At 43.9% G+C, this 13177-nt stretch overlaps 1 protein-coding gene across 3 annotated transcripts in view; it reads right to left on the bottom strand.

Annotated features, from left to right (window-relative positions):
• chka (choline kinase alpha) overlaps positions 1–13177 on the bottom strand; it is a 28436-nt gene that overhangs the window by 7934 nt on the left and 7325 nt on the right. For all 3 annotated transcript variants that reach the window (XM_052062138.1, XM_052062139.1, XM_052062140.1), the window contains 5 exons: positions 8540–8653; positions 7415–7548; positions 3441–3545; positions 3032–3090; positions 2861–2948 (listed from right to left, as the gene is read on the bottom strand). In XM_052062138.1, the coding sequence (XP_051918098.1) occupies positions 2861–2948; positions 3032–3090; positions 3441–3545; positions 7415–7548; positions 8540–8653 (500 nt within the window). The remainder of the gene's footprint in view (positions 1–2860; positions 2949–3031; positions 3091–3440; positions 3546–7414; positions 7549–8539; positions 8654–13177) is intronic.

Here is a 13177-nt window from a genome sequence, read left to right on the forward strand (position 1 = left end):
CCTCCACTACGCAACTACGGCAGACATCTTTCTCATTCACTTGACACAATTCTTCAGTTCACAGAAGCGGGTTCCATTTAAACTGTATTTAAAGCCCACTTTCTTGATATACCAAATCCTAGCAAATGTTTTTTTTTTAACATTATTTGTTTGAATTGTTGGAATTCAAATGCAATCTATTCATCGGTCGATTGCTTTTGATGGGCCACGTTGACGCAGCCACGACATTGGCCTTCTGCTTCAAAGTAGGTCACGTCACGGTGGACAGACAGTATACGCATTACAGTTTATCGGTTCGTTTATCGCAGCTTCAGTGCATCGTGGATTTTTTCAAACATATTCCTAATTTTTTTTTTAAGTCACATCGATTTTTTTTTTAAGTCCGTAAAAGGTCCGCGAGAAGCAGCAAAAGTCAGCAAAACAACAGCGGGTCACATAGAGCAACATATACTGTGCTACATGTATATGATTACTGTATTTTCATAAACTAACCTAACTTATACATCCTCTTGTTTTTTGTTTTATGTTGAGAGAGAATAGAGATTACATACAGCACATTTGACAATAAAGTTGTATCCAATCCAATATTTAAATCCATTAGTATACAGCATTAAGTCATGTTAATTACTTCAAAATGTACTTCTACATGCATGTATACCAATAAATTTGGCCTTATAAATATTATGTACAGTACATTTACCTATATGGAGGGGGGGGGGTGTCACTACTTTGCGGATTTTCGTTTATCGCGGGTGGTTTTGGTCCCCATTAACCGCAATAAAGGAGGGATTACTGTATATGATTTTTAAAATATATATAAAAAATATATATATACAGGGGCGGCCCGGTAGTCCAGTGGTTAGCACGTTGGCTTCACAGTGCAGAGGTACCGGGTTCGATTCCAGCTCCGGCCTCCCTGTGTGGAGTTTGCATGTTCTCCCCGGGCCTGCGTGGGTTTTCTCCGGGTGCTCCGGTTTCCTCCCACATTCCAAAAAACATGCGTGGCAGGCTGATTGAACACTCTAAATTGTCCCTAGGTGTGAGTGTGAGTGCGAATGGTTGTTCGTCTCTGTGTGCCCTGCGATTGGCTGGCAACCGATTCAGGGTGTCCCCCGCCTACTGCCCGGAGACAGCTGGGATCGGCTCCAGCACCCCCCGCGACTCTAGTGAGGATCAAGCGGTTCGGAAGATGGATGGATATATATATATATATATATATATTAGAGAGAGAGAGAGAGAGAGAGAGAGAGAGAGATTAATAGATTTAGAATTAGTTGTAGTGTGTCTATTTTGAGGGCTGTTTTCCCACGGAAATTCAAGAGCAGTGTTCACAGGTTGTGTGTGTGTGTAGTATGCCATTTGTGTCCAGTAAGTCACATGGCCACAGCATATGGGGAGCCTTAAAGGGGCTGTGCAAGGGTGGGGTGGGGGGTAGAGCTTGGGGACTGGACAAAAGGTCCGTGGGAGAAAAATGAAAGCTTTGTCTGCTCTTCACTGTGAGTCAAAACCGGTGTCAGCTACAGTGTTGCCGTGCTATGCGGCGCATTCGGTTTCCCATTCAAAGCCGTAAACGGTATGATGAACATGCTCTCAAGGACACGCGAGCATGTTTTAAACACCGTTTTAAACACAGGACGGCAAACATAACACACCATCATTGCGTTAGGTCCGGATACTGTTATTCTATGCATCCGCATTGTTTTGCTCTCACTGGCCTGCCAAATCTGGTTACATAACAAGTGCAGAGAGTATTTCCACATTGCAAACCGCGAGGTGGCCATAAATTATGACTGCTGGGAGGATGTATTGATTCCATCCAGGCTGTGTGCCAAGTGGTGTTCTTTTCCCCATAAATCTAGGTTTGTGCTGAGTATCTCGCTTTTGTACGGGTTTTAAGCGTTCTGATTCTCTGCCGGCATGCGCACGTTTCTCGGAGATGCGCAGCAAGTTCTTTATCGGTGGGGATAATTATAAGAGGATGAGGGAGGCGGCTGACAAATTCTGCAGTGTCTGTTGGTCGGTCTGCAGACACTATTTGTATCAGACTCGAGGGATTTATGATGAAACTTCCATAATGTGGAAGGCTGATGAATAAAAAATAACAATCATAATAATTAAATGATGTGAAGGAAAATTGTAAATAGTACTGCGATTTATCCATTTGTGTTAATATTGTATTTAATTGAAAGATGTTTGTTGTTTTTTTTTTCTCTTTCTTCTTTCTACATACATTCTTGCTGCTGGAGGCTGTAAATTTCCCCAGTGTGGGACGAATAAAGGATATCTTATCTTATCTTATCTTATAAATGTTCAGGTTTTCAAACTGGATTTGAAAAGAGGTTGACTATTCTTTTAAAAGAACAGATAGAGGCAGTTATTTTCGGAATTCGAGAGACTCCTTACTCTATAGGACATAAGTGTGTGTGTGTGTGTGTGTGTGTGTGTGTGTGTGTGTGTGTGTGTGTGTCGTTATACAGCTATTCAAATGTTATTTTCTCTTATATGAATGAATCTTAATATCACAGTTATGCATCAACATCAACAATGGATCCCTATGTGTGTTGCCATCCCCTGCCATTGTTTTTGTTTTTTTTTCATGCCGAAAAGACTTATATTAACACTCGAGGAAAAAAAAATCCTGATGTTAAGTTATTATTTGTGTATGAAAGGGTAAAGATGATTCGTGAACACAAATCATGTGTCAGTGTTGCTGTGCAGGATCCAACAATGACCGTACGTGGACCATAAAAAGAAAATACACTTTGAGGAAAGAGAACAAAGGACAATAAAATGGTTGGTTTCATTTGCAACTGCGCACTTGAATGGCTTGTCAATCCTGTGAGGAGTGTGCAAAGCATACCTGTAGTTATAGCTGCTGTACTCAAAGTCAATGAGCATCAGCTTCTGTTTGTCCGACTGATGATGGTCTTTTAGTAGCAAGATGTTTCCTGAAGCAACAAATTTGTCACCTTTAGTGTCGATTTGACAGTGCTTATATTGCAAAAATGTGAATACATCTGCATGATTTTACCTTCTTGACAATCGTTGTGGCAAAACACCACTGGAGAGTGGGTGGATTCCAGCAGAGACCTGAACATAGATCGACAACAGGCACTTCACAAAACTTCTGAGGTTCACTTGATAATGATTTTTGTTGTTGTTGTTGTTGACTGGCAACAAACGTAATCAGTGTTGTAAAGGTCGTCTGTGTAGAGGAAACTATGACACCAAGCACGGGCGTCAACAAGTTAATCACCCATTAACGAACAGAATCGGCTTTAAACCCGGTGCGCCGTTGGCATTGGGTTTCACATTCTCACGACAACAATGTTCTTGATGTCACTTTCCATTTTGTTGGTAGTTAGCAAAATCTACCGAATGGAAAACACCTTCACATACCCACATTTTTGATGATGACTATTAGAATAAGAACAACATACTTGAGCCAATCCATCTCCTGCTGTAGGTTGTAGCTGAGCAAGCGGTTGAAATGGCGCAAGTGAGACTCCCGGGTGAAGTTCAGCCTCATGACTTGGTTTAAGTACCTGATGACGAATGTAGACAAACACAAAGACGTAATTCACTCCACGTGTCGATTATGCAGTCGGCGCAATGCTAAAAGAGGCACCAGGAATTCCTTCTAGAATTGCGGGTCGATACACTGAAAGTGGATGTCGCATGCATTCATTCATTCATCTTCCTAACCGCTTGATCCTCACTAGGGTCGCGGGGGGTGCTGGAGCCTATCCCAGCTGTCTCCGGGCAGTAGGCGGGGGACACCCTGAATCGGTTGCCAGCCAATCGCAGGGCACACAGAGACGAACAACCATTCGCACTCACACTCACACCTAGGGACAATTTGGAGTGTTCAATCAGCCTGCCATGCATATTTTTGGAATGTGGGAGGAAACCGGAGCACCCGGAGAAAACCCACGCAGGCCCGGGGAGAACATGCAAATTCCACACAGGGAGGCCGGAGCTGGAATCGAACCCGGTACCTCTGCACTGTGAAGCCCACGTGCTAACCACTGGACTACCGGGCCGCCCATGTCGCATGCAGTGAAGTAAAAAAGGCAAGAACATATTTTGAGCTTTTGAGTATTAATATGCAGGTCAGTGGCAACAGAGACAGACAGACAGACATGGTAACAAGAAACCCTTTATGACGAGTGCTGCGATGGCGAGTGTCTGCTATTGGCCTTGGCATTGCAAACGGCATTCTCACTTATGCATTCACAGTGTGAATCCGAATGACGTATCCTCATTTATTTTGTCTCAATGACAAATTTAGGAGTCAACTGTTTTTTTTTTTTGTTCCCTTACAAATACACCTGGATTTAGCGAATATTTAATCACAACAAATACAATTGCAATCTATGCATCTTTTAGTTGTAAGATGAAGATTGTTTGCAGCGCGTGACCTAAAAGGAAACGGCAATCATGCCACAGCGTACGAGTAATATGAGTACGACACTTCCTACCTTGATGTCATGTCATAAAGCTTTTGAAACTTTCCATGAGGAAAAGTGGAACAGGACGATGGACTTTGTCATGACATATTGGCAATAATCCTGCAGTGTAATCTTTGTAAACAGCTAGCAGACAAACTTTGGCTCAGTTCAAACGGGACTACGGGGTGATATCGATGGAAGTTATCGAATTTTAGATGCGTTATCTTTGAAAGTGGGGAATGAGGACTTTACAGTGATTTAAACTTTGATTTTTTTCCCTCTCCCTACCTTGTGGTTTCCTTTCTGAACTCTGACTGTAAATTTCCCCACTGCGGGACAAATAAAGGATATCTTAAAACGTGGAGCAGTCTTTGTTGACTCATTGTATAAACTGGTCACCTGGAAATTCTGCACTGCCTTGACTGCCAAGGCCATTTCATGCCGACCTAAAATCACTCTGGAGGTGAACTACAAACGTCATGACTTTGAAATTGAAGTGCGGGGAAGCGGAGCATATGTGGAGAAAAACTAAACTCCCAAGTTCATTTTGACCTGTACAGACAAGGTCTTTTGTAATTTGAACAAAGAGTTATTAGCGAAAACTAAACAACACTTTTCTGAAATCATGACGAAGAACCTCAACAATACGCAAACTCAACTGGGGTCGACAAACTCATAAATCCCCCAAACCAAATAGCAACAGAACTCTTCTCAACAGATCCATCCATCCATTTTCCGAACCGCTTGATCCTCACTAGGGTCACGGGGGGTGCTGGAGCCAATCCCAGCCGTCTTCGGGCAGTAGGCGGGGGACACCCTGAATCAGTTGCCAGCCAATCGCAGGGCACACAGAGACGAACAACCATCCACACCCACACTCACACCTAGGGACAATTTAGAGTGTTCAATCAGCCTGCCACGCATGTTTTTGGAATGTGGGAGGAAACCGGAGCACCCGGAGAAAACCCACGCAGGCCCGGGGAGAACATGCAAACTCCACACAGGGAGGCCGGAGCTGGAATCGAACCCGGTACCTCTGCACTGTGAAGCCGACGTGCTAACCACTGGACTACCGGGCCGACTTCTTCTCAACAGATAAATGCAAATAATTTGCATGCTACTTTAGTGAAAGATCATGCAGTACTTGAAATCACCCAGGAATAATTCCATGACTATGACAGAATTTGATATGGTGGATCAAAAAACCATCACAGATTTGGTTCAGAAGTTGAAACCATCAACGAGCTGTCGTGAGCCAATTCCATCTGACTTTTTCAAAATTATTGTGAAATGTGTGCAAACCGAGTTACAGCAAATAATCAACTGCTCACTTCAGGCAGGCGAGCTTCCTAAAAACCTAAAAAAAATAAATAAAATGTAGCCGCCGTCAAGGTGAACGTAAAAGAGAACGCTGGATGTCTCGTTCGTAAATCATAGACAGAAAGTGTTTTTTAGTGGACTTTTTGATAAAATTGATAAAATGTTTCCGACATGCAGGAAATGTGTCGAAAATTGCTGAGTTACTTTGTAACCATTGGAAGTTTTGAATCTGATTGAATAGCCATAACATGTGGGGTCCCTCAAAGGTCAGTCCTTGGGCCCATTTGTTTAGTCTGTAGATGTTACCGCTGGGTTAGTTGCAAGTGCCAATGTTATGGTGATGCAGATGACCCACTGCTATATTTATCAATGTCCCCAAATGACAACAGTTCAAGTAACGAATTGTGTCACTGTGTCTAGAGCAAAAAATAACTGGATGAACCAAAGTCTGAAAATTCTGGTCCGTAATTTCTCTTTTTTTTCCTTTTACATTTTTTTTTAAGTTTTCTGTTTGTGTGTTTTGACATTGTCATATATGGGCTTTTTGTATTTACTTTTTCTCTGCTTTGCTTGTGAGTGTCATTGCCTCTTACAGTGTGTTTAGCAAATGTCTGTAGGAGTTGTTGTTTCCTTGCTTGTCTGAGTTCCCGTGTGTAAGAAATGGGCTGTGTAATAAAAGTTACCTTGCCTATTATATTGGAACAAGTAATAAAAAAATGAATAAATTCATGAGTGTCGGCGCTCACGTCAGGCACATTAAAGTCTCAAGTATCCTATTTCCTATATCCTATGTTCTTGTCAGTTTTGTAACCTGCTAGCTAACCCACTAACTCCATAATGTTCATGATCGATTTAAAATGACATATTCAAAGAAAAAAAACATTCTAATAAATATTTAAGTACTCAGTTGTTGTAGTGAAACACAATAAACACAAGGAAGTACAAAGTGAATGGACAATGCTCAATTCAAAGCGAGGCAGTGCTGCAAAGTGGTCAATGGGTCAAACGAATAGGCGCTCAATTACAAGGAGTGAGTGGGTCAGGGCATTTTTGCTCTCATCTAATTTCATGTCAAAGAAAACTGCTGGATTTTGAATTAAAATAGGATTTAAGAAGAAAATGACAAATACAGGCGGCCCGGTAGCCCGGTGGTTAGCACGTGGGCTTCACAGTGCAGAGGTACCGGGTTCGATTCCAGCTCCGGGCTCCCTGTGTGGAGTTTGCATGTTCTCCCCGGGCCTGCGTGGGTTTTCTCCGGGTGCTCCGGTTTCCTCCCACATTCCAAAAACATGCGTGGCAGGCTGATTGAACACTCTAAATTGTCCCTAGGTGTGAGTGTGAGTGCGAATGGTTGTTCGTCTCTGTGTGCCCTGCGATTGGCTGGCAACCGATTCAGGGTGTCCCCCGCCTACTGCCCGGAGACAGCTGGGATAGGCTCCAGCACCCCCCGCGACCCTCGTGAGGATCAAGCGGTACGGAAGATGAATGAATGAATGAATGACAAATACAGCTACATTTAAGTACTTCACAGAAAGAATTCGGCCAGTCCGTGTTACAGCATACACATAATTGCAAAGTATAAATAACACCACCTTTACCTCAATTTGGCCCAGGAAATCCCCGGAGTTAATTGAGTGACTTACTTGTCCATGGTTCCAAACAACCATTTGGGCTCCTTGTTGAAAGGCATTCTCATTCCATGAAACTTGGCCATTTTCTCAGCAACCTCTGCCGAAATGCTCGGGTCGCTCAGTTCGCACGTTTCCAGCTTACGGCTCTGTCGATACATAATGTGCTTTATTTAAATGCATGACTTTATAGTCTCTTTAATATGCAACGACTGGCGACAGAATTACAATGAAATCATAAACAAGCATAGTCTCTCTTAAGTGAGCTAGCCAAAATTGAGACATCGCTCTCCGTTTGATGAGGTGCAGTTCGACAACGCTGAAGCCGCAACTACTACTCCAACAAAACCAAAATAATAAACCTATGAGCAATGTACATTTCTCTGACAATGTCAATATATACTCTGAATATTTGATTCAGTTCTGGGGTTTAAGTGTTTATAGAGTTGTGATCACTCAGTGTTTTTCAATTGATATTTTTTCTATACGATCACATCAAATAAAATCCAAATTGTTTTTTTTTTTTTAACCACTTAACAACGACAAATATTGCATGAATCATATAGATCAGGCATGTCCAAAGTCCGGCCCGGGGGCCAAATCCGGCCCGCGGTCGAATTTCATCCGGCCCTCGGCCCCTGTCATAAAGTCAGTGCCGTCTGGCCCGCAGGTTGGGCGCAATGGAACACGCGATGCATTGACTGAGGTCTCGTAGACTGGTGAGTGATGTTTCATAGAGTACTGCTTCCCTCTAGTGGCTAAATGAGTAATAGCATTTAGACACTAGAGGGCATCACTCACGAGTTAACAAGACATCACTCCGTGTTTATATTGACTGATATGTCATATTTCAAATTCCTGTTTCAAATGAACCAAAAGAAATTCTTAAGATTGTTGAAATTAAAATAAAAATGAAAATGTGAAACAGACTGGCTTACTAAAATTTGTTGAACAATATTGTTGTTCAATGTAAAGAATGTCAGCCAAGGTCGGCCCCCCGACATTTTACCACATAAAATCTGGCCCCCTTGGCAAAAAGTTTGGACACCCCTGATATAGATGCTCAAGAGTCGAGTACTAATAAGCATTTTTCCCCTCCGTTAACATGAACATACATGCTGTCAATAAATGGTGACTTACCGGCACATACTGCTCCAGTCGTCCCTGAGGAAAAATCCCGTAGAGTTTCGGTCCCAATTCTCTCTCTGCCAGGATTGCAAACATCACACTCTCCAAGACCATGGCCTCTGCCCCCTAAAATAAGACATGCGACAACCATAAGTAACAGCCGCAGACGTCTGATACTGCCCTAACGAACAACCCAAACAATGTGTGCTGTAAAAATGACTGTGCTGTAAAATAACGATTACTTCAATGAAACTACGAAAATTGAAAATGACGCATCAAAACAGATTAGAATAAATTCTATAGCCCCCCTACAGAATCAATTTTGTGAGTAATTCTGTGGAGAGCGGGGAGGGGGGGGGGCGCTATAGAATTTATTTTGTGATTTCCTCCTGTTTTGATACATTATTTTCAATTTTCGTAGTTTCATTGAAGTAATTGTTACTTTACGCTTTTCCGAGGTGGTCATCAAAGCCTCTCGAGTCGAACGGAAGGAGCGTAGTTCCATCTCGTGGATGCACTGTAGATTGCGTTTTATAATCCAGTGCGTCCAATATATGAAAAAATAAAATAAAAAAATAGCCCATTCATTGAAGGTGCGCCTCATAATCGGGTGCCTTTTAGTGCGGAAAATACGGTACTTTATACTCCATTATCTTCAAGAGTTTAACTTCTTTTATCTCATGCAATTAAAGACGGCAATGCCATTTTGAGTTTCCTGAGTAAGGTGACGTTATTTTGTTGACTTCAGTTTGTACAACTATCTCTGCAGGGGTTCTAGCAAAACAAATGTGATGTCTTTATCATAACACCAACTGATCAAGGACTGTTCAAGAAAATACTTCAAAAAAATGTTTTCATTGTGCATACAGTATATGAGCGATAAATCTATGTCTGATACAGGCTGAAGGAAAGAAACAAGATGGTGGGGAAGGAAAGATGGTGGCTCGAGTCAAAGACAAATCGGCTGTTGTTGCTGGTTAGTTGGGTTCGCCTGTCAGAGCTGCGAGGCAAACACAGCCGATGGATTCAAACTTCCAAGAGGCCTTGGCCCACCGACAGCACCGATCACTGTTGAAGCTCCTGAAGCCAAGGCGACAGCTTCGTCTTTCTTCCTTTATCTTGCTAATACAGTACACACACACACACACATACTAAAGTCGAAGGGGCAGCGTTTTACAGCCGATCCTCAAATGCCGAAACCAATGACAATCCAACTAAACTGGTTTAAGCCCATGCATACCGTTTATTTCAGGATATTCACCAGAGCAACATGAACAGTCACATCATTTAGACACCACGTCAGCCTGCTCAGAAGTGGATCATTGTCATCCTTGCCAATGCGGAGTAAGCGCCCCGTTCTTACATAATCCCCACACGCAGGGCTGATCACGTGCGGTTTGAAATCTCCAGCGTAGATTATCTAATATGTCATCATCTATCTCACCACGCGCATACTGTAATTATATCACCCAACTGTGAAACTCAGGATACAAATATTCACAAGGCACGAAGCAGTTGGCCCGCTTGAGTCTGCAACCATCCAAGTCCACTGTTTAGTTTCCTCGCTCTGAATTGAATGGGGGTGATGCCAAATAACGTATTTTTTTCTCACCAATTCTCTGAGAAGAACACTACGGCAGTCTTAAAACATGTCACAATTTGGTTGTCGAATGGGAGAGCATTTTATCATTCCCACAACAATCGGCACCATTTCCCACACTGGAAGTTGATGAAATCGTAGTCTGAAAGCTGACGTACGCTCCGGGATCAGAGCTCCTGCCATACAACAGTGCCCCGGGATGTTACGCGGCTAACCTTGGAGTGTTTCGGCAAGTGTACTCTGAGCTACGTGACATCTGCTCCAGCAACCACATTGCTTATCTCATGCTTGTCCCACAATGTGTGTCAATAAGCCAGTCGAGGCAACGATGATAACGACATTTGACCTGAAACGGGAACATGATCCGAGGTACGACTTGAGAACCTCAAAGTGACTGAACGATACGACAGGGCCTACTAAAATCTGACCTCTTGAGTTGATGTTATGCAACACCAGCCGTGGTCTCCTAGGTGTACATCGAAGGACGACATAAAGAGGTAACAGATACCGCGCTGTGCTGCAGAGCAACCCGGTATCACCTCAAAGGGATTTAATGCGACGTCATTCCGTCTAAGGCAAATAGGATTAACCTGCGCCAGACAGACTGCAGATGTCCAAGGTTACATTATCTCCCTAACAGGCGGACAGCTGCAGCTTAGTCTTTTTGAGACTTTGCTATGGAGAGGAAAAGGCCGCGGCCCTAAATCTTCACTCTGGACCAAAACAAGGTCAAAGATTAGAGTTGCTGAAGAGATGTTAGCTTTCTTCAAACCGTTTCAGTCGTCCTTGAACAAAAAAAAAATCACAAAGAAAACGGCGCTGTCACCACTCGAGCCTACAATCGAATGACTTCATTGCGATCACATGATGGAGGGGGTTGTATTTCACCCTCACAATGTGAGACGTCTGTGTGACGAAGAGGTCATTGTGAGGCTGAAAGCTGCTAGCAAACTGAGCTCATTCTTGTGGTTTCTGTAGGAAACGCTTGCTGAGTCATCAACTGACGATTGTTTTAAACAGCGATTCCTGAAAACCTATGACATAACGATTCCCGGACAAATATTTTATTCATTCATCTATTTCACGCCCTGGGAGCTGAAGTTTTATTTCCAGTCCGTGATTGGCACATTCACGCCGCAGAAATGTTCGAAAGGGGAAAGGTGTTCAATTCAAACTTTTAACTGAAATCAACCAAAGGCTTACCAAGATGTGGTCATCTCTTTGACTTTCTTTCTTTCTTTCTTTCTTTGATGGCTGCCCTCCTGCCCTTTCAGGTTTTTGTACTTTTCGCAATGATTGTTACTCCCTAACAGCGTCTCGGTTGGTTTATGATCGCCGATCGTTGGATCGTCGGAGATTCGGCCGCGTTTTGGCAAGGCAGTGGTGAAAAGACGCTACCTCCGTTCTTGGCTAACCTGCCGGTTGATCTCTTCCGCATTCGCTCGCTCCCTTCACAGAAGCGCCGCCGCCGCAGCCGCGGCAAACGTAGCGGTCAGCTCGTGAAGCTAAAACGGGATCTGAGACACACTTCGATCGCTCCGGCGGTCCCATTGGGTTCCATCTTAAGGAAACAATGGTATTCCCTTCCACTGCTATGCAGATGACTGCCAGATCTATGTCCCACTGAGCAAGAAAGACGCCTTCTCATTAAGGCCACTCCTATCCTGTCTGGAAGAAATCAAAACCTGGATGGCACAAAATTTCTTGAAATTCAACGAAAAGAAGACAGAGGTGATATTGTTTGGTCCCAGTGGCCCTTGTACATTCCATCCTGTAGACTTGGGCCCCCTGTCTCCTTATCTTAAGTCAACGGTCTCAAACTTGGGCCTTAAACTGGACAGTGATTTCAAACTCGATCGGCAAATTGGTGCCGATCGAGTTTGGCAAATTGGTGCCGTTGTTAAATGCAGCTTCTTTCACCTTAGACAGCTGGCCAAAATAAAACCTCTTCTCTCACATGAACACTTTGAGACAGTAACCCATGCCTTTGTCACATCCCGGCTGGATTACTGCAATGCCCTGTACTCTGGAGTCAGCCAGTCCTCCATCAAGCGCCTTCAGCTGGTCCAGAATGCCGCTGCTCGCCTCTTGACTGGTACTCGTAAGAGGGAGCATATAACTCCTACTCTGGCATCCCTTCACTGGCTCCCCATTCATTTTAGAGTTATTTTCAAGATCCTCTTATTTGTTATCAAATCTCTAAATAATCTCGCGCCGCCTTACCTCTGTGAGCTCATCCGCCCCTACACACCTGCCCGGCGCCTCAGGTCTATGGACCAGACTTTGTTAGAAGTACCAAGAACTAAACTGAGGCTCAGAGGGGATCAACTTTTCTGTTGCTGGTCCCTCTCTCTGGAATGACCTCCCACTGAACATTCGGCAAGCCTCCTCGCTGCCCATCTTCAAAGCCCTCCTCAAAACTCACTTGTATTCTTTGACGTTCGACTCAGCATGACTTAGATTTGTTCTTGGTTTTACTGTTTGGTGCTTTCTACCGCCTTTATTACCGATTTGTCTTACTATTTATTCATTCATTCATTCATCTTCCTAATCGCTTGATCCTCACCAGGGTCGCGGGGGGTGCTGGAGCCTATCCCAGCTGTCTCCGGGCAGTAGGCGGGGGACACCCTGAATCGGTTGCCAGCCAATCGCAGGGCACACAGAGACGAACAACCATTCGCACTCACACTCATACCTAGGGACAATTTAGAGTGTTCAATCAGCCTGCCATGCACATTTTTGGAATGTGGGAGGAAACCGGAGCACCCGGAGAAAACCCACGCAGGCCCGGGGAGAACATGCAAACTCCACACAGGGAGGCCGGAGCTGGAATCGAACCCGGTACCTCTGCACTGTGAAGCCGACGTGCTAACCACTGGACTACCGGGCCGCCCTTACTGTTTATTGTGCATGTTAAGTTGCTCCGTGTACAGCACTTTGTATGCAGCGATGGCTGTTTCAAAGTGCTCTATAAATACTGTTGACTTGACTTCTCAAAACAAGAAAATAACCGCCACACCCCCAACAAGAGAACTGAGAATTTAGAGGGG

This window comes from Hippocampus zosterae, chromosome 3 (assembly GCF_025434085.1).
Source record: "Hippocampus zosterae strain Florida chromosome 3, ASM2543408v3, whole genome shotgun sequence".
Taxonomy (NCBI): domain Eukaryota; kingdom Metazoa; phylum Chordata; class Actinopteri; order Syngnathiformes; family Syngnathidae; genus Hippocampus; species Hippocampus zosterae.